Source organism: Anastrepha ludens, chromosome 2 (genome assembly GCF_028408465.1).
Source record: "Anastrepha ludens isolate Willacy chromosome 2, idAnaLude1.1, whole genome shotgun sequence".
Classification (NCBI taxonomy): Eukaryota; Metazoa; Arthropoda; class Insecta; order Diptera; family Tephritidae; genus Anastrepha; species Anastrepha ludens.
Genome location: NC_071498.1, coordinates 1,609,163 through 1,629,076, shown reverse-complemented (window position 1 = coordinate 1,629,076; position 19,914 = coordinate 1,609,163). Strand labels below are relative to the sequence as shown.

The 19,914-nt window shown below is 37.6% G+C and overlaps 1 protein-coding gene across 2 annotated transcripts in view; it reads left to right on the top strand.

Annotated features, from left to right (window-relative positions):
- Nucleotides 1-19,914, top strand: part of LOC128861560 (glucose dehydrogenase [FAD, quinone]) — a 102,988-nt gene that overhangs the window by 65,136 nt on the left and 17,938 nt on the right. For both annotated transcript variants that reach the window (XM_054099805.1, XM_054099795.1), the window contains exon 3: nucleotides 537-657. In XM_054099805.1, coding sequence (XP_053955780.1) covers nucleotides 537-657 — 121 coding nt within the window. The remainder of the gene's footprint in view (nucleotides 1-536; nucleotides 658-19,914) is intronic.

The window sequence follows — 19,914 nt, the reverse complement described above, 5'->3', positions numbered from 1 at the left end:
ACTCACGCATATTTTAGAGTCCCTGCAAGCTACTGCAAATGCAGTTACTGCTTCTGTAAATGATATTTCGCTAAAAAAACAAATTTTCAGAGCGAATCTTTGCTCAACGCGATCCGTTTAATTGAGAAAATTTGATGACTTTTTAAACATAAGCCTAAGTGGAATTGTTCATTGGGCGAATATGTAAGAACTTAAAAAATCGACTTTGTTCTGGTTGTAGTTCACAATGAAACATCGTGGCGAGACACACTTATTTTAGAAAAAAATTATAAAATCAGTTGCCATAAAATTTTGACATTTTGTTACATTTATTTAATTATTCGTTTTTCGTTAATTGAAGTCGAAAGTTTATTTTATTTTTATATAATATATTTTCCAAAGTTATATATCAGTTAACTTGCAACTTTTACCACTTTTTTAATGCCATTTTCCATTAGCGTAAATTTTATATTTTTTTATCTGTTATCAGTTTTTCCTATGTCTCTATTTATTTACACATATTTATATATCCATATAACTATTTTCTCATACAACAGTTTCGTTCGGAGCCGGACCATGACTATGACTTTATTGTGATTGGCGGCGGCTCGGCTGGCTCGGCCGTTGCCTCCCGTCTTTCCGAGGTCCCGCAATGGAAAGTATTGCTCGTCGAAGCCGGTAAGTGTGTGTTATTTATATATATTTATATATGTTTGGCGAGTGATATGTGTTCCAGTGTGACATCTCTATATCCAATTTGGTGATTTAATATACCAACAGTGAATGCAATGAGATAAAGGGCTCTCGAAATAGCACATGAAGAAATGGAACTCCATCTTTTCTGCGCTTTCCTGAGAAATAATTTGTGCAGAGGTCTCTGAGGCCAATTCAGTTCCCAGATCTGAGAAATGTTACCTGCACACCCAAGGGATTTGATCTCCTCCTTACAGGAGTTTACTAATTTCGTTCTGCACCATGGCGTCGTCAGAGCCTTAATCGCGGCTTGACTATCGGAGAAAATGTTAATATCTCCCTCGCTCCCGCGTTCCCTAAGCATTTTGCATGCCTGCAGGATCGCAAAGACTTCTGCTTGAAAAACACTAGCAGTGTTCGGGAGTTTAAAGAAGATAGATAAATTGGCTGATTTGGAGAAAACCCCTTCTCCGACTCCTGATTCCTTCTCGGAACCGTCAGTGAAGACAGAGGTGCAAGCTTTGGTGCAGATTTCCCCCTCTATCCAACCCTGCCTATTTGGAAAGAAACTCCAGTTTGTGGATAGAGAGATCTGTTCGAAGTTCGGAGAAATACGGTGTTAACTGCCCGAAAGTGCTACCATGTCCCTTGAGAGATTGCCTCCAGAGTCCAATCTACTTTAACCTGATTGCATTTTGAGCTGCAGGAGTGGTCTCTCGAAAGGATCTTGCTTAAGCTGGCAGAATCCTTCACGGATTCAATGGACTCGCAGTACTCCTTCCAGGAGTTGCGTTTCGCATATTTAATGGCTTTTTTGTATTCATTCAAAATTACACGGTAATTTTTAAAGTTTTTAGTTTGGTAGCATTCGTTAAAAACCCTCCTAACCTTCTTTTTCAAGTCGGTCAGTGCCTTTACCTTGGATAGAGACGGTGTCAAAATTCCCTCAATCTCGCAAATTGCATCCTTCGATACTATCTGGTAACACAGAACACTCGGACCTGGACCAAATGGAACCGGCATATAACAGCGTGAAATCTGTCAAAGCAAGCAGCCTCCTCTTTGCACCTTGGGCTCCCACAATGTTCGGCAGCAACTGTGTTTTTAACTACGGCGCCTTTCGTGCTGACTTTCATCAATCATAACACCTAGGTGTATAGCCAGTTAAGACTGAATGTCGAGGCCTCCGACATTTTCCGTGAAACTCTTTCTCTTCTTCCTTTTGCTCAACAAAACTGCTTCTGTTTTTTTTGCTGCTAGTTGAAGTTTGCATCGTTGTAAGTGAGTATCAATAACATGTTACAACCGTTACAACCAGCGCGAAATCGTGTGGGTATCCCACCAGTGTCGCATTCATAGACAACTCCATTTTAAGGATATAGGGCGAAGAACCAAGCTTTGCGGGGCACCACCCTTACCTGTGCATTTCTGAAGTCGATCATGTCCTATTCAAGAGTCCTGCCATTGAAGTAACTCCAGATGATCCGAAGCAGGTACGAAAGCACTCCAAGACCACTTAGTGACGAAAGTACATATTAGCGATTTGCTGAGTTAAAAGCCCAGAAGTAATCCCAAATGGCGATTCCCATACAAAATTTCAGCTGGGATTTTAGAATTTCTTTGGCCGCTACTGTAGCCGGGTTGGTTGATGCGTGACTACCATTCGAAAGTGCACTGGATTGATTTTCCGAGTATATTTCTGCCTTGAAAAATCCCAAAATTGTAGGTCTACCATTTGTGGAGAAACATCAAGACGCACACCACAAATAGAAGTAAGAACTCGTCCAAATGCCCAATAAAGGGTGTAGCGCTAATTATAAAGGGTCCGCCATATAACTTTACGGAATTAAAAATGCTATAAAAAAGAAACTACTCAATATTTTTCCAAACTGTTTTTTTTATTTTGAAAGTACAATCCTTCCGGTTAATGATGGGACACAACTTCATTCATATGGCTGCCTCGGCTAGCCATGCACCATCCCATACGATCGGTCCAATTTTTCAACACATTTTCGATTGTATGCGGCTGTATTTCAGCTATGACATTGCGTATGTTGGTCTTCAGTGCATCAACTGTTGCTGGTTTGTTGGCATAACACTGGTCTTTGACGGCACCCCAAAGATAATAATCCAACGGCGTCAAATCGCAACTCCGAGGCGGCCAAACGATATCAGAATTTCGGCTGATAATGCGATCTTCCCATTGCCGTACGTAATTTTCGTACACATTCTGCAACATTACCATGATTTTCAAAGTAATGTCGCAATATTTCCCAGCGTTCTTTGAGCGTATACACAACCATTTTCGTTCAGCGGAAGAATAAAACTAATTTTCTGTCAAATCAGATGACAGCTAAGTGTTACCATTGTTCAAATAATACCTAGGTCAAATCCGTAATGATAGATGGCGGGCCCTGTATATATTATAAAGGGTTTTTCAATAAGGGCGGGTAGAGGTTGAAATGGAATAAAATGGCGTTTGCTGTGTGGCAGGTCTGCTGGAACCACATGTCGTCTAGGTCCATATGGTTCAATATGGGCCATAAGAAATTGGAAGGGCCACCACTGTTCAATCGTGTAACTTGCCATGATGATTTGGCATAAACACCTGAATAATAAACAAAAGATTTGACAGATGTCACCAAGACAAAATGGCTGCCACAGGGCGCCAAAATCGACCCGCGCCAATTGAAACCCCCTTTATCATTGTTTTTAGTCTGTGTAATGTCTCGCATTGATATTTATTTCTAAAAGTTTAGCGTTCTTTGTAAGTTACCGTTTCGTATGGTGACCCTGTTTCCAGCCTTATGCTTGAATCTTCTCCTCTTCTACATATTTCAGTATGCCTAACCCAACATGGATTTTTGGGCGTTGGCACGTATGTGACGGCGATATCGTAGATGATGGGAAAATGGGCTGTAAGAGCTGTGCGGCGACATAGACATAGTGCAGCAAGAAGAAAAAGGACCCAACATGGATATGTTTTCACCTGAAATTTCAGGTAGGGCACATGATTTCGAAGATTTCTGGATTTCAATAAAAAAAAAATCCATGTCGAAAGAACCTATTCTGGAGATCCTTGCAGTACCACAAGTTCGGTTTCTTATAAACGGCGAGCAGAATAATATTTTTTTCAGTGCGGATCCTTCATCAGTGCGGACGTGTTTTTTTCTTACGCTCCAATATCTACCAAATATCTGTGTTTAAAGAAATAATCAAAATACCAAAACCAGCGAAATAGACGCTTTAACCAAAATATTGCAGATCGCAATACAGTTTGGATGAACAAAAACAATCAAACTAAAAGAATAAATAAAACAAAAAACAAATAATAATAAAAACAAAAAAAATAAGTAAAGCCTATCCTGTTATGCCAGTAGAGCGAACACCACCTACACCGAGTTATGCTCGTGGTGACAACAAACTCCCACCGGATAAAAATAATCTTTGTGCGCTCTCTCAAACGTGTTTGCTCAGTGCGCGTAGTCAAAAAATATCGAGTGAGAGGAAAAATGACTCCTCTCTTACCGCCTTAATAGGCAGTCAACAATCGAAAAACGCCGCATAACCTGTGAATCCGGCAGATGCGCTCCCTTGGACTGCTCAATGCACTACCCCAATCACTCCACTATCACCAACTGCATCTCTCTCCAACAAAAATAAGTATACCTATTCTATTCCAACTTCACACTCTGATGAGACATCCACTAAAAAGTCTACAAAAACAATAACAACACAAAGACAATACATAACTACCGCAGTATCTTATCCGGCTTAAGAGCAGCAAAAAACATAAACCCAAAGGACAAAATACAACACAGACAACACTAAAAGAGTACTGGCTGGGCAATCCAGCCTCTTCAAACAAGTTTGCTCTCCTAGCGGACGACGATATATTAGAAGAACAAAGCGACAGTGGGCCAGTTCCGAATACCAGCCAACAAACTGCACGCATGCAAAAACCTCCACGTATATACGTTCAGAATGTCGAAAATATAAAAGTTCTAGCTAACGCGTTGAATTCGACACCAAATATATTTTACGAAATGAAAATACTTAGCAAAAACGAAATAAAATTACAAGCAAAAGAGTCTTTACACTATAAAAAAATGATAGAACTACTTAAGCAAAAACAAACAAAATACTACATGTTTAGACCAAAAGATGAACGAGGATTTAAAGTAATACTACGTAGTATGCACTATTCAACTGACACCGAAGAAATTAAACAAGAGCTAGCTGAATTAGGTCACGAAATAACAAACATTCATAACATACAAATAACCAACTCAGAACGCCAAAAAGAACCACTTTCACTATTTTCACTTTAATTAAAAACAAAGGATAATAACAAAGAAATATATAGTATAACTAATCTTCTACATTGCAAAATTAGTTTTGAACCACCCCGCCAAAAAAGAATAGTACCACAATGTACAAACTGCCAAAAATACGGCCATACGAAAAATTATTGTCAAATAGACCCAGCGTGCGTAAAATGTGCAGGCAAACACAAAACAATTATGTGTACAATTAAAGACAATAATAAAAATAGCATAAAATGCATATATTGCGGCGAATTTCACACAGCAAACTACCGCGGATGTGCGATATATAAAGCACTACAAGTCCAGAGATATCCAGCACTACGCAAAAAAAGTATTCAAAATGAAAAAGAACAAATGAATAATGAGACAAGCGAAACAAACGCAAATACAAAACGAGTGGTGCCAGGCATAACATACGCCCAGGCAACAACAATCAACACAATACCCAAAGAACAGAATCAAACAAAAAATAACATCGAACATGTTCCAAAAAATAACGACGATATGATCGAACTAAAAGAAATGGTGAGACAATTAATAACCCAAATGACAAGTATGATGAACATATTAACACTGCTCGTTACCAAACTCGATGAACGAAAGGAATAAAATTAATTTAGCTATATGGAATACGAATGGACTTGCTCGCCACGTTCTGGAACTTAAATCATTCTTAATAAATAAATCAATCGATATCATGATGATCTCTGAAACTCATGCCACTGACAAAACTTTTGTTAACATACCGAACTATAATATACATTACTCAAATGAACCCGACAACAAAGCGCACGGTGGGACGGCAATTATTATCAAAAGAAATATTAAATACAATGAACTGGAGGTATACAGAGAAAAAAAACATCGAAGCCACCACAATAGTCATAGAAGACACAAAAGGGCAAATAGCAATATCTGCAGTCTACTGTCCCCCCAAATATAACAACACAAAAGAACAATACCTGCATTATCTAAAATCGCTAGGGAATCGATACTTAGCTGGAGGAGACTACAATGCTAAAAACATACTTTGGGGATCAAGGTTAACAAATAAAAAGGGAGGCAATTAATTGAAGCCATCAGAAAAAATAATAGTCGGTTTATTAGCACAGGTGAGCCAACCTACTGGCCAACAGATACGAAAAAACAACCGGACTTAATTGACTTCTGCATAATTAAAAATATGCCATATGAAAATCTGACAATAAAATCTTGTTTAGAGCTATCCTCAGACCATTCACCATTAATTATGACCTTACTTGGACCTATTGAAATAAAACAATCTCTGGGCCTATATAATTCTAGAACGAATTGGACTAATGCTTGCTAAATATTAGAGCAAAAACTCAAAATAAATATATCACTGAAAACTCAAGATGAATTGACTCCGCTATTGTATATTTCAATGATAGCGTAATACAAGCAGTTGCTTCCTCTACACCCACACCGAAAATGACAAATTAAGAAAATATCCCAACTTACATTAAAGAGAAAATCGGCGAAAAAAGAAATCTCCGCAAAACATGGCAAACCATCAGACATCCAGCAGATAAAACCAAACTTAATAAAGCGACAAATGAGCTAAAAGCATTACTTACAAAACACAAGGAGAGTAAACTTCGAAATTATATGGCAAACCTGGGAACAGCAGCATCTACAAATTACTCCTTATGGAAAGCAACAAAACACATTAATGGCGCAGTAATACATAAACCTCACATCAAAACAGAAGACGGCACATGGGCAAAAACAAACAAAGAAAAAGCCGACACCCTGGCCAAACACTTCTTAGACACATTTACAAGCGAAATGGATATTCAAAACATTAACATTAAATCTGATAACATAATAAACGTTCCGCAAATCAAAACAAGAAAGACCACCATAAGCGAAATTAAAAATCAAATAAGACAGCTAAGCGATAAAAAAGCTCCAGGATATGATTTAATAAATGGAAAAATGTTAAAAGAGTTACCTGAAATAGCATTGCAATTCATAAGAAATATATTCAATTGCATGTTAGAGACTAAATACTTCTCACGACTATGGAAAATTGCTCAAATTACCGCCATACCCAAAACAGGAAAAGATGCCACCAAAACTGCCTCATATCGACCCATCAGCCTATTGCCAATTCTTTCAAAAGTGCTTGAAAAAATATTGTTCGACCGACTAGAACCAATTTTGACAACAAAAAAGGTGATACCAAGCCATCAATTCGGATTTAGACGGCAACACTCAACAGTCCAGCAAATCCACAGGGTTGCTAACAAAATACTTAACGATATGAATGACAAAAAATATTGTGTAGCTGTATACCTAGACATCGCAAAAGCCTTTGATAAAGTTTGGCATAAAGGACTTTTGCATAAGCTCAAACGAATCTTTCCACAAAATTACTTTGAACTTTTGATGAGCTACATAACTGATCGAAAATTGTATATAAGATATGAAGACGAATATTCCGATATTCTACCAATGACAGCTGGAGTACCGCAAGGCAGTGTATTAGGTCCTCTCTTATATCTAATATACATCGCAGATGTGCCAAATCTGACAACAGATAATACAATGATAGCAACGTTCGCGGATGATACTGTATTAATGGCATCAAACAATGACGAAAAACTGGGGACCTTTACACTTCAAAAATTAATAAACAATACAGTAAATTGGTTTGACGAATGGGGTATAGAAGTTAATAAAGACAAAACTATACAAGTTATATATACAAACAAAAAGACATCAAAATATAATCTAACCTTAAAAAACAACAAAATAAAAATCTGCCCAGCAGCAAAATATCTTGGATTAACTATTGACGAAAAACTAACATGGAAGCAGCATATCACTAACAAAAGAAATCAAATCAAGAATAAGTACCGGCAATTAAGTTGGCTAATCGGACGAGCATCAAAAGTATCACTGTATAATAAGGTGACTATATACAAAACAATTATTACTCCTATCTGGAAATACAGAATAGAAATATGGGCTAAAACGGCTAAAAACACAAATATTCAGCTCATACAGCTAACACAATCCAAAATATTACGAAATATAACAAATGCTGGTTGGTTTATTTCTAATAAAGCCATACATCGTGACTTAAACGTAGACACTATCCAAGAAACAATCACAAAATGTAGCACTAAGCATATACAGCGACTGTCAGTCCACCAAAACGAAGAAATGCGTAAAATAGCACCGGCAGAAAATATCAAACGAAGATTAAAGCGACTCACACCGACTGATCTAACTATAAGATTTACAGTGTAATCACAAAAACCAATAATAATAATAACAGATTCTTCTTACATTGGTAAAAGAACATAATAAACCCTAATTGTACAAAAATTACATATTGTTAATATATAACAGACTGTAATAAATAAAGGGGAGATATAAAAAAAACAAAAAAAATTATGGCATTCCTTTGAGTTGTTTTTTGTCACCTAAACCCCAGTTAGGATATTTCCAAAGTGACGTCTAGATGTCAGTAATGATTTTTTATGTCATCTTTGACATTTGTCAAGAAGACAGATGTGGATCTTTATTCGACAGAATTTTTACCAAAGCCTTAAAATTATTGAAACTTATTATGAAAGTGGTAGGTCTTTAAGAACAACATAATAAAACCACTCTATCGTCTTCTATTACCAATTCGGGTCTGTTTATGGTTTTTTCAAATGGAATATTTGAAGTGGAAATTTCAACTATGCCCCATATTTACTTTGTGTAGTGCCCGGACCGAATATTGAAGCACTTTACTTGCGAATGCAGTTGGCATGACACTTTTTCAGACTCTTAATAATAATTTGTTAAAATTCAAGATAAACTAATTTATTGAATAATTAATATAAATTTATGAAAAAAGGGCATATTTACTGATTTTAAATGTTTAATGGACAAATATTAGCACTTAATTGGGTGAAGAATAATTGTATTACATAACTGTTATGAAAGTAAAAAAGGGGGGAAAAGTGCGACTCATTATAAATTGTCAAAACATAGCGTTATGAGGAAAAAATAGTTTCACAAATGCAAAAAACGTCTTAGACAACGCACATACACAGGTACAAATTACAAAACTCGGCAAATGCATTTATTAGTTGAAATATCATTAGGGCGGGCTGATTTTGTATGAGCCTTGAGGAACAAAAAATTATTCAAAGAGATGTTTTGTTTAGCTTTAAGAGAGTCAGGGGTGGGTCAGTAATAAAGAGCAGAAGTGAGGAGTTAACGAGGAGTTAAACGAGATAATTGCGAATTAAGTGCTGCGTTCAACAAAAAAGAGAATTGATTTTTAGTTCTTATAAAACCTAAATTAATTTCTTCTATTTGCCGACTCCGAACAGCAAATTGTTTTTGTGAGCGGCTTTTCCATGGCAGAATACATTCGGAAATTTGCCATTGCCTGCCGAGGGGCGACCACTATTAGAAAAAAACTTTTTTTTTTTATTATTTGATGTTTCATGCACGGATATTCAAACATACGCACTCCGTAAAGATAGTTACGCACCAACCCATTCGGCCACGGCGGTCGCCGAAATGATAATACGAGACAGAAATATTGTTGAAATGTATTTTTTTAATTATTATAGCCTTCTAGATAATTTCATGGCATTTATTTTTTGAATATGATATCCGGCATATTTCCGCCGCAGCTACGAGTTGGATGGTCCATTAGATCAGTCCAATTTTTGACTCCTTTTTCCAATAAATCTTAATAATAAATCTAAATGAGCCTAATCAACAAAAATGCGACGTAGACGATGGTAATTGGGCTTCAATTCTTGCACGAGCTGTATTTTAAGGGCACGTAAGCCAAAATCCCTACGTAAAATTTTCCACGTAATCAACGGTCAAATGCTAATGACGAATCGACATTTCAGCGTCTTCCTCAATACTTCGCTCTATGAACTTTTTAGAAGTAGATACTATAAATTTCCATTTGTAAGCGTTGATCTGGCGTTACCCGATTCGTGATGATTTGCCAAACCTTACTGAACAGAAATGTCAACTCAGTTTTCCAGTATCAGCTGTCAAACCATCGATAGTTCTTATGCAGCTAAAAAACACCCAATTTTATAATAATTTAAAAACATGGTTGTTTTTATTTGCAAAAGCTCGGTTTTTTTATTTGAACACAGGGTGTACTTTATGATACAAGAACATAGCATGCCTAAAAATAGTTTTGATGCAGTAGTTAAAGTCTGAAAATAACGCATAGCTTTTCATATTAATTTGAATAGATTAAAAGTGATTTAAAATAACCAAATAATCGAGTTTTAAAATAACTAAGGGTAGTTTTTTTAACACTCTTCATGATTTTTTTTATAACATCTCACGCTTTTTAAGCCATACATTTCAACCCTCCTTAATGGAAGTATGAGGTTTTTTAGTTTTATTTATGACAATTGTCATAAGCAATTAAAAGTTGCAAATGGCAAGAAGCAGAAAATGTGGATATGCATGTATTTGCACGAATTATAGCCAGCACGATACGCATCAGCGCCCACTGTAATTATTCACAACATAAGCCAACACGCATAATACATGTACATATGTACATATGTATACGCAGGGTAACGACAGACCGTTAGTGTATTTAGGGACACAATTAAAAATTAAACACACAACGCGTATAGGACCTTAATGAAAAATGTATTCCAGTACCTATCGAAGCATTTAAGTCTACATACGAGTATATCAGGTTGAGTAGATTTTTTTTTGTACAATTGTGCATGTTTTACTCGCTTTGGCATCTGATGATCTGCCAGGTTAAATAACTGTATACCCCTTTTTCAAGTAATCCACAAACTCGACAAAGTCTCTTTTCCTAAAAATTTTCTGAAGTATTTTTTACACGACAATTTTAAATTTTCATGTCACATCATCATAATATACACAGAAAAATATGCGTTGTATATAGACAATTTAGGAGGGGGAAAATAAAGAACAGTTAGACAGTTTCAATATTGTAAAATTGTGGAATAATTTGTCCACCAATTTTGAAAGGATTTAGGAAGTAAATAAAACTTCGCTTCTGCTCGCGGAGAGTGCTACCGGCATGCTCGAGCAATGGAACAACATTTATCGATCCTTACGTATAGTCGCCAAAGAAAGAATGGAATTTCGGAGAGCTCGAAAAAACAATTGGTACGGCGAGGAATGTCGAGGAAAGAAAGGATGCTATAAGGCCACGCTGCGATCAAGCGCAACACGAGCCACATGGGATCGCGACCGAGAGCTACAAAGGAAGGGAGAGAAATGAGAAGTCGAAATACGTGAGTGCGAGGAGCTTTAGGAAAAACGCCCGAAAATTCTACTGGAAAATTCGGTGACTTGCAGAAGGTTTCAAGACCGGGGCGTCTCCCTGTAAGAACAAAGAATCCGATCTGATGACTGACATCGAGAGCGTGCTTGAATTATGGAGGGAACACTTCTCGAACCTGTTAAACAGTAACAGCTGCGTATGTCACAGAGAACGTGAAGATCCCGATACCCCAATCTTTGGCAACGGAACCGTCGATCCGCTACACGACCATGTTTAAATAGCTCCGCCTGAGCCGACGGACTGGCGGTGCACTGGTGCACATTGCCGCGGAAGTGGTCTTCTAAATATCGCTTATATGGTTTTAGCCAGCGTATTGTGTAAAAGGCTGAAGCCCACCATCAACCAACTAATTGGACTCAGTGTGGGTTTAGAGCTGGAAAATCCAACATCGACCAGATATTCATAATACGCCAAGTCTTGGAAAAGACCCATGAACAGAGAATCGACACACACCACCTTTTCGTCGATTTCAAAGCTGCATTCAACAGTACGAAAAGGAGTTACCTATATGCCACGATGTCTAAATTTGGTATCCCCGCAAAACTAATACAGCTATGAAATTAGTGTTGCTCAATATCAGCAACGCCGTCAGAATTAGGAAGGACTTAATCGCTCAGGCACAATTTCGTATAAGAGCGACAATTTTTGGCTTATGCCGATTGACATCATAGGCCTTAACAACCGCGCTGTTAGTTCTTCCTTCTCCAAACTCTATAAAGAGGCAAAGCGAATGGGTCTGGTGGTGAACGAGGACAAAACGAAGTACCTCCTGTCATCAAACAAACAGTCGGCGCACTCGCGTATCGACGTCCGAGAATTCGATGTTGTAAGATACTTCCTTTATTTAGAAGCCGGTATTAACAATGTTAATAATGTCAAACTTGAGTTCCAACAGAGGGTCTCTCTTTCTAACAAATGCTACTTTGGACTATGTAGGCAATTAAGAAGTAAAGTCCTCTCTCGACAAACAAAACTAACACTCTATAAGGCTCTCATCATTCCTGTTCTAACTTATGGCACAGAAGCTTGAAGGATAAGAAAATCCGATGAGGCGTCTGTGGGAGTGCTTGGGAGAAAGATTCTACGAAAGTTTTTTGGACCTTTACATGCTGGCAACGGCAAGTATCATAGCCGATTGAACAATGAGCTGTATGGGCTTGACGACGACATGGACTTAGCGGAGCGAATAAAGATAAAGCCGTTTCGATGGCCGGGACATGTTATCTCAACGGATGCAAAGGCTGCGACTCTGAAAGTATTCGATGCTGCACCAGCTGGTGCTAGCAGAGAAAGAGGAAGGCCTCCTATGCGTTGGAAAGATCAGGCGGAGAAGGACTTGGCTTCACTTGATGTGTCCAACTGGCTCCGGTTAGCACGAGAAAGAAACGTCTGGCTCGTTTTGTTAAACTCGGCTAAAATCGCGTAAGCGGCTATCGCGTCAATCAAGAAGAAAAAGAAGGTTAATATAGTTTTTGTTATAGAATGAACTGTATTTTTTATAAAAAAAAAACTAAATTTATTTAAAAATGTATTGCCAAAACTTGTCAATAAGTTCCTGTGCTATGGTTATTTAACGCAGTGTACATACATATAAATCGTCTACAAGGCCAAGAAGTATCAATAAGTGGTGGCCTTATCATTATGCAACACACATTTGCTTACATAATTATTCAAGTGACTAAAATACCGTATCAGCGAGTATTATAATACTGCATTTTAATTTTTGCGATATTTTTTTTTTCATTTATAAATAATTTACAAAATTAAATATTTTTATAAACATATTTTTTGCGGAATTCGCATATTCTCTATAATTTTTTTTTTTTGTATTCCTTACCTTAGTATGGAGTTTCAGTGAAAAAAACTATACCAACTACCAGTTCAAGAAAACAAAAACATGATTTCGAAACTAATTTGGAATTCAGAGAAATGTGATATTAAATATAATATATGCAACTCATATCAATATGCTGGTACAAAAATTGTTAAAGGACACAAAAGCTTTTAAAGTAAAAACCACAACTCTCTTGAGTGCAGGTGGAATTAGCTATGGTTAGCCAAGTTATTTAATTCAATTAATTTTTACTTTTGAATCAAGTAGAATGCACAAAATAGTAAAATATTTCCAAAATCAAAAGTATATACACATGACTTTCCGCCTAATTTGCGACTTCCATGCGATGTGATGACTAAATCAATCAATCAGGATATGAATTGGGGTATGACTGCATGCCCGTACATATAGGCGCGTAAACATATGAGTTTGTGTGTATGTGTATCACCGCCTATGTTTGCATAGACACTTTTTAAATATAGACTTTTCTGGCATTTGCACATTAGCGCTTGCACAAGTGCCAAATTGGCAGTTTAATTAACTAATCAGCGGCGGAAAGCACACGCCTACAAAAGGCGAGCAAAAAAAGCTGTTTCAAATATAACTTGGCGCTTAAATTAAAAAAACAAAAAACAGTTTTTCTCTTTTTTTTTCATCATTGCATTGGTGGAAATAAGTTAAGACTTGCTATTTAAATTTACAAACCAGTAATCTGCCATGCACACGCGTACATACAAATATGTATGTATGGTTGCTGGCGTGTGAATGTACTGTATGTGCGAAGTGTATGTAGTGCGTTTGTATGTGTATGAATGATCGCACATGTAACGTTCCATTCGAATTGCTTGTTGTTTTGGATTTTGCGGGTAAGTGATGAAACAGCCGCGCTGAGGTTCCTTAAAAGGTGATTCCTTGTTTTAACCATAAATTGGAAAGCCTTAAATTTATAAACGACGTTTTCAAAGATGCTGCAATAGAAATATATACTTGTATACAGTCATTCAAAAACAAAAACAATACTAAACTAAGACAATATAAAATTATGTGAAAAATAACTAGGATAGGGAGGCGAAAAAGGGAAACATCAATGCGAAGTTATTACACACATTTTGTAGCAAGTCAGTCCGTCAGTCCGTCAGTCGACAAATTCAAAGTCAGTTTACGGTTGTACGAATTAATAGGGCTAGCGTGTCGTTTCAATAAAATATCGTAAAAATTTTCATTAAACGTGTTTTTTGTCAGATATAAATTGGGAATAATTTAGATTTTATATACACCAATAGTTTGGAAGGAAACTCTTCGCAAGGACTATAATATCACTTAACTGGGATGCGTGCAAAGGATTGCTTGCAAAACTTGTCCCAGTGCTGCCCTTAATGTCGTTTTGCACTTACTTTCCATCGACTTTGACATTATTTCCATCGCTGCTCAAAGTGTAATCAAGTTAAAGGAGGTCGACCTTTGGAGGTAATCTCTCAAGGGGCACGATATCCTTTTTAAACAGTTAACACCGAATTTCTCTAAACCTCGTACTTAAACTTGAGGGTCGTGCCAGCGCAATTCTTTCCAAGTAGGCAGAAATGGAATGAAAAGAAAATCTGTACCGAGGCTGGCACCTCTGTCTTCACTGACGGCTCCAAGATGGAATCGAGAGTCGGAGCAGGGGCTTTCTCTGAATCAGCCAATTTACCTATTTCCTTAAAACTGCCGAACACAGGTAATGTTTTTCAGGCAGAAGTCTTTGTGATTCTGCAAGCATGCAGAATACTGAGGGAACGCGGAAGCGAGAGAGGTATCAAATTTTTTTTTTCAATAGACAAGCTGCGATCAAGCCTCTGACGAAGTCATGGTGCAGAAACCAATCAATTTTCAAACTAGTAGCTGTGCTTACCGGTCTAGTTAGCATCTTGTCAATTACATTTTCGGTGGTTATGCGATCGACTATATTTTCGACGTTCTTGTTCCCAACGCATGCATTAAAAAATGCATGTGGAGTGTTCGCATTTCCCTATTTTGAACAGGTATTTCTGGATACGCATGCCCTGTAAACATTTGGGTTATATAAAAAATTTACTTCCCCGAAGTTTTTGCTGTACCATAAAGCGACATCTTTTATTAGTCTGGCTGTCCATCTGCCCCGTATTTCGCTTATCCACCAGTCTTTCCACACCCTAATTGTTACATCTTTTATTTCGCACACTACATCCATACATCCACACATCCTCTCGTTCTTTAATACCCACGCAGGCAAAATTGCCGCTGAACATACCGCAATCAGGCTTAGAGGTTCGGGCTATAGACTCGACCTCACTTATGGGCACTTAAGAATCCTAAGAAACTTTGCATTCATCCCCCTGTTGACGGGTCAATGTACCTCCTCGTTAAGTCCAAGCGGAACATTCTCACTCCACTTCATTCTGATGAAGCTGTTCACGCATGGATCGAAGTTGGAATAAAAGGTTGGCGGAGGAGTACTTGCGAGGAGCTCCTCATCAGACTAAAGTTCAGGTTACCGGACCACTGCAATGTATTCCAAGCAGAGGTAGCGGCAATTGAAAAAGCAGTTGACTCCCTACTCACTTGTGTTATAACTGCGACAGAGGTTAATATCTACTCCGATAGCCAAGTCACAAGTAGGCCCCTTGGGTCAACGATAGTGCCCTCGAAACTGCTCAGGGGATGCCCAGCCAGCGAGCGCTGAACAGGTACATAAACTTGTAGGGCGGCGAAATCCTATCTTCTGATTTGGACAAAATCTCAGCTCTCGAACTTCGTGGGTGTTCTCACATCACACTATCCGCGAGGTTTGCATGCTATGAGACTTGGAATTCGAGTCCTTTTTGCGTCAGCTGTATGGAGGATTAGGTGGAATCATCTCAGCACCTTCTCCTTAGCTGCTCTTATGTAGGCAATTTGGCTCTTACTTCTTTGCTGCGCAAAGCAGGCCTTGATATTCAAAATCTGATAAGCTTCATCAGCAACGCAATTGCAACACAGTCATCGTTCATAATCCACATATACTAAACCCATTCTCCTTGCCCCCCGATTCATCTCAATTCATAGAATATGATTAAACAAATTCTACACGCTTTGCGAAAGTTATTGCTGATTTGGTATTTGCTACTGCCGTATTTCCAAGCTATAAAAAATGTTGTTGCGCATAATCACAAGTTTGTGCCTTAAGTCTTAAGTTCAAATTATTCGGTCAGTAGCAGCAGCAGCAGTTTGACTATTAGTTGGTGTAGCCACTATGACTGGGACGGCAGCATTTTTATAGGCCTAAATAGAAACAACAAAAACAAAGTAAAAACACATAAATAAACACTTGGTCATAAACTGAAGTTTTTTTTTGCAGCTAATTTATGGCAAACTCGGCCATCAATTTGTCAATCAATATGTAAGTCTTATTTTTTGTTGTTGTAATTTTCTTAATTGTAAGCCTTTGATTGGGTTAAGACGCAGCACAATGTAAAGTTCATTTGGTTAGCATTTCCAAGGCTGCAACGAAAGATTTATAGATTTCTGGGATTTATAGTTTCATAATTTCACTGCATTGAAGCCATTGGTACATTATGCTGCCAGACAATGTCCGACATAACTCTGCATAACCTTTTTTTTTGTGAATTTTTAATTTCTTTTCAGTTTCTTTCCAATTTTTTTTTCATTTTCAGTTTAAATTTTTTTTAATTCTCCAACCCAATGTCATAATATCTCCAGACTTCAGCTTATTCGTCACATAATGAGGCTATAGCCTTGTACTCCCGCTTCTTCAAGTCCATTTACGGCCATCAAACGCCAAATGATTTACTTTGCGCTCATCTGCTGTGTGGTATAGTTTTTATCTTTACCGCAAACTAATTGATGCTACTTCTTCTTAACAATAATAATTTGTATTTCCCTTTTTTTTTTTTGCTGCAGAGGAACACACATACATTTGTGTATACTCATTTCCATAAAAATTTTCATAATAATACAAACTGGGTTTTTCACCATTAAGGTTTTCTATACTATTGAGTTTTATTATGCAGCTTGTTTGCTGAAAAAATTACAACAAAAAATTTTAATATATTTCTTGCACAACTATGTAAATTTAGCCTAAATTTCTTATCTCTTAATAGCTACCACTAACCATCACTTTTAGCAATTTTGCTGTACCTATTCAGCGTAATTGCAGCGAGAAGCTACAATTAAACAACAAAGAGTGAATAAAACATCAAAATAAAAATTAATAACAAAACAACAAAAAATACGCAAACCTGTAGGCGGCATTAAAATTCCGATTCTCATCATAATTTGTTTTGGAAATAAATTTAATTCATATTCAAGCATTAAATGAAGATTTCTTGCACATGCGTTACTGTTGTAGTTGTTGTTGTTGTTTTTGTTGTGTGCTGTTTGTTTTTTATAAAGAGGAAATATGAAAATTGTTAAGTTTGGTAAGCCTTAGTTGGGACGGGTTTGGCCTTGATTTTTATACAGCTACAAAAAATATTGAACGAACAAGAAAAAGCAACAACTCTGAAAATTTAAGTGAAAAATTAAAAGCTCATCATTGTCTATTTATAATAAAATATTGCGTAATTGCAAGAACATCAAGCGAGGTCACTAAAGCTAAAAAGAAATCAGGGTGAATACTCAAATTCTGCAACAAACTTAAGCCGATAATAAAAACATTGATTACTTAGTCACTAAATTTTAGTGTATATGCATCCTGGTTAAGACGAGCTGCTTCACCAATTTGAGGCCTGCACGTCGACCGAGTGTCACACGTGTTTAGCTTTATATCGCCGCCACAACTCAGTTTTTTTTTCATGCACAATTGCGTTAATAGGCAAACGGCCGTCAACCAAAAATTAATAATAAAAAAAAAAAATAAATAAATAAAAAAATAAAAACAAAAAACAAAAATCTAAAACACTAATTTTGCATGTCAAAAGTTTAAACCAAGAACTTAACTGCAGTTATTATTAAACACTACGAGCTAAATTGTCTATTGTGCCCTTCTTAAGCGTTTAGAGCTCTGCTAAATTTCAAACACTCAAGTATTTACACCTCTATAGAGATTCTATTATCGAGGAATATTGAACTGAGGCCTCTAATGTGGGGCCGTATACACGAGCAACTCGGAGCGAAGGATTTTGTTCTCCGTGACCCAGATTTGAGCTGTCACACATTGCTGGACCGGTGTCAAAATACCTCATACTACAGAAAAAACACAATACCCGAATCAACACAACTACTGAACTAATTAGCTGAATGCCGAAAACATCTTCGCCGTTTAAACACTTCACTCGCTTATTGGCCTAACATTGCGACATTCCGACAAGTGGAGTTCAAACGACTCACATTATGACGTCCATTGGTCCAATTACTCACCACTCCCCCAAGATTTCTAATGTCTAAGTGCCTCGGGCACTCATTCATTCCAGTCCCCACTTCTTCTTTTTTATTTGCAAATTTTTAATACAGAATGTAAGCGATCACAGTAATAAATGGTTCATTAATTTTAATACAAATGTGATAGATAATTCTTTCTTTAGAGGCATTTGCCTCTATTCAAAAACGCATTAAGAGGCCAATTTCCTGTGAGGAGGTAACTCAGACTAAGGAAAAATCAAAAATCCAGCTCCAAATTAGACGTCCTGAATATGCTCGTATGTCACATGGACCCATACGGTCACGCCCAACGATCTTTGTTTTTTTATTTTATTTTTTTGCGAATGAGGGGCTTTAAAATGCCTAATGCAATCAAAGCTGCCGTCGCAGCAATGGTATATTCGGAAAAAAACTTCCCCTCGTTAGGACTAAACAACTCTCCCTCGCCCACCATGGAACCGCTTTCGCATTACTGCAGAATGGCGTTCCATCTTCCTCCTTACAAGGTCTATGCCTATGTGCTTGCGTCCAAGCCCTGTTTTTTTCATCCGGAGAAATTTTCCGCGAAGCCACTGATGATCTCCCACGTTTCCTCGCTGCTTAGCATCTTGTCAGTCTACTGAGTAAAGATGCCGTCTTACAGACTTTCTCGGCTGCGTGTTTTATTTGGGCCCAGAAAGTTAGGCTTGGATCAGTTTTATGCCCAGATACTTTATAACCTTTTTTATGGTTAGCGAAGTTGAGAAAATTTGCATACTAATTTCTAACGGGATGTGCTTTTTGGTTAGAAGTATTAGCTCCGGTTTCTCTGCGGCTAATTTGAGGCCACGTGAATCTACTTTGTTCAGTTTTCTACGGGCTTCTTAAAGGCTTCGTGCTGTGATAACTGCGTATCCGATTAGAAAGGTACTATCGGGCATTTCTACATATGTTGAATATCTCGTCATAACTGATGGGCCATAAGTCGGGACCGAGAAATGATCGTTTTGCCGCTCCGCATGTGACGTCTATACAACGAGAACCTTTTTGGGTTGGATAGGCGAGTTTGCAGTAGCGCAAATAATTCCTTATTATGGGATGTAGGTATGCCGGAATTTTGAAAGTTAGCTTTAAGGTGGCTAATGTGTCCGCCCATCTTATGCTATTGAAAGCGTTCCATACATCTAAGGTGGCAAGGAGAACTATGCTTCTGCATTGAATACTGCGCAGTTGCACTGCTCCTACGTGGTTTGTGAAAGTTTCGATTGGCCCTATTGTAAACTTTCCGCGTCTAAAGTCGTGTGGTCCGGTGTTTTCTATGTCTGCGGCCAGTCGAGGCTTGATCAGTCTTTCAAGGAGCTGGTCTGTTGTGTCGAGCATACATA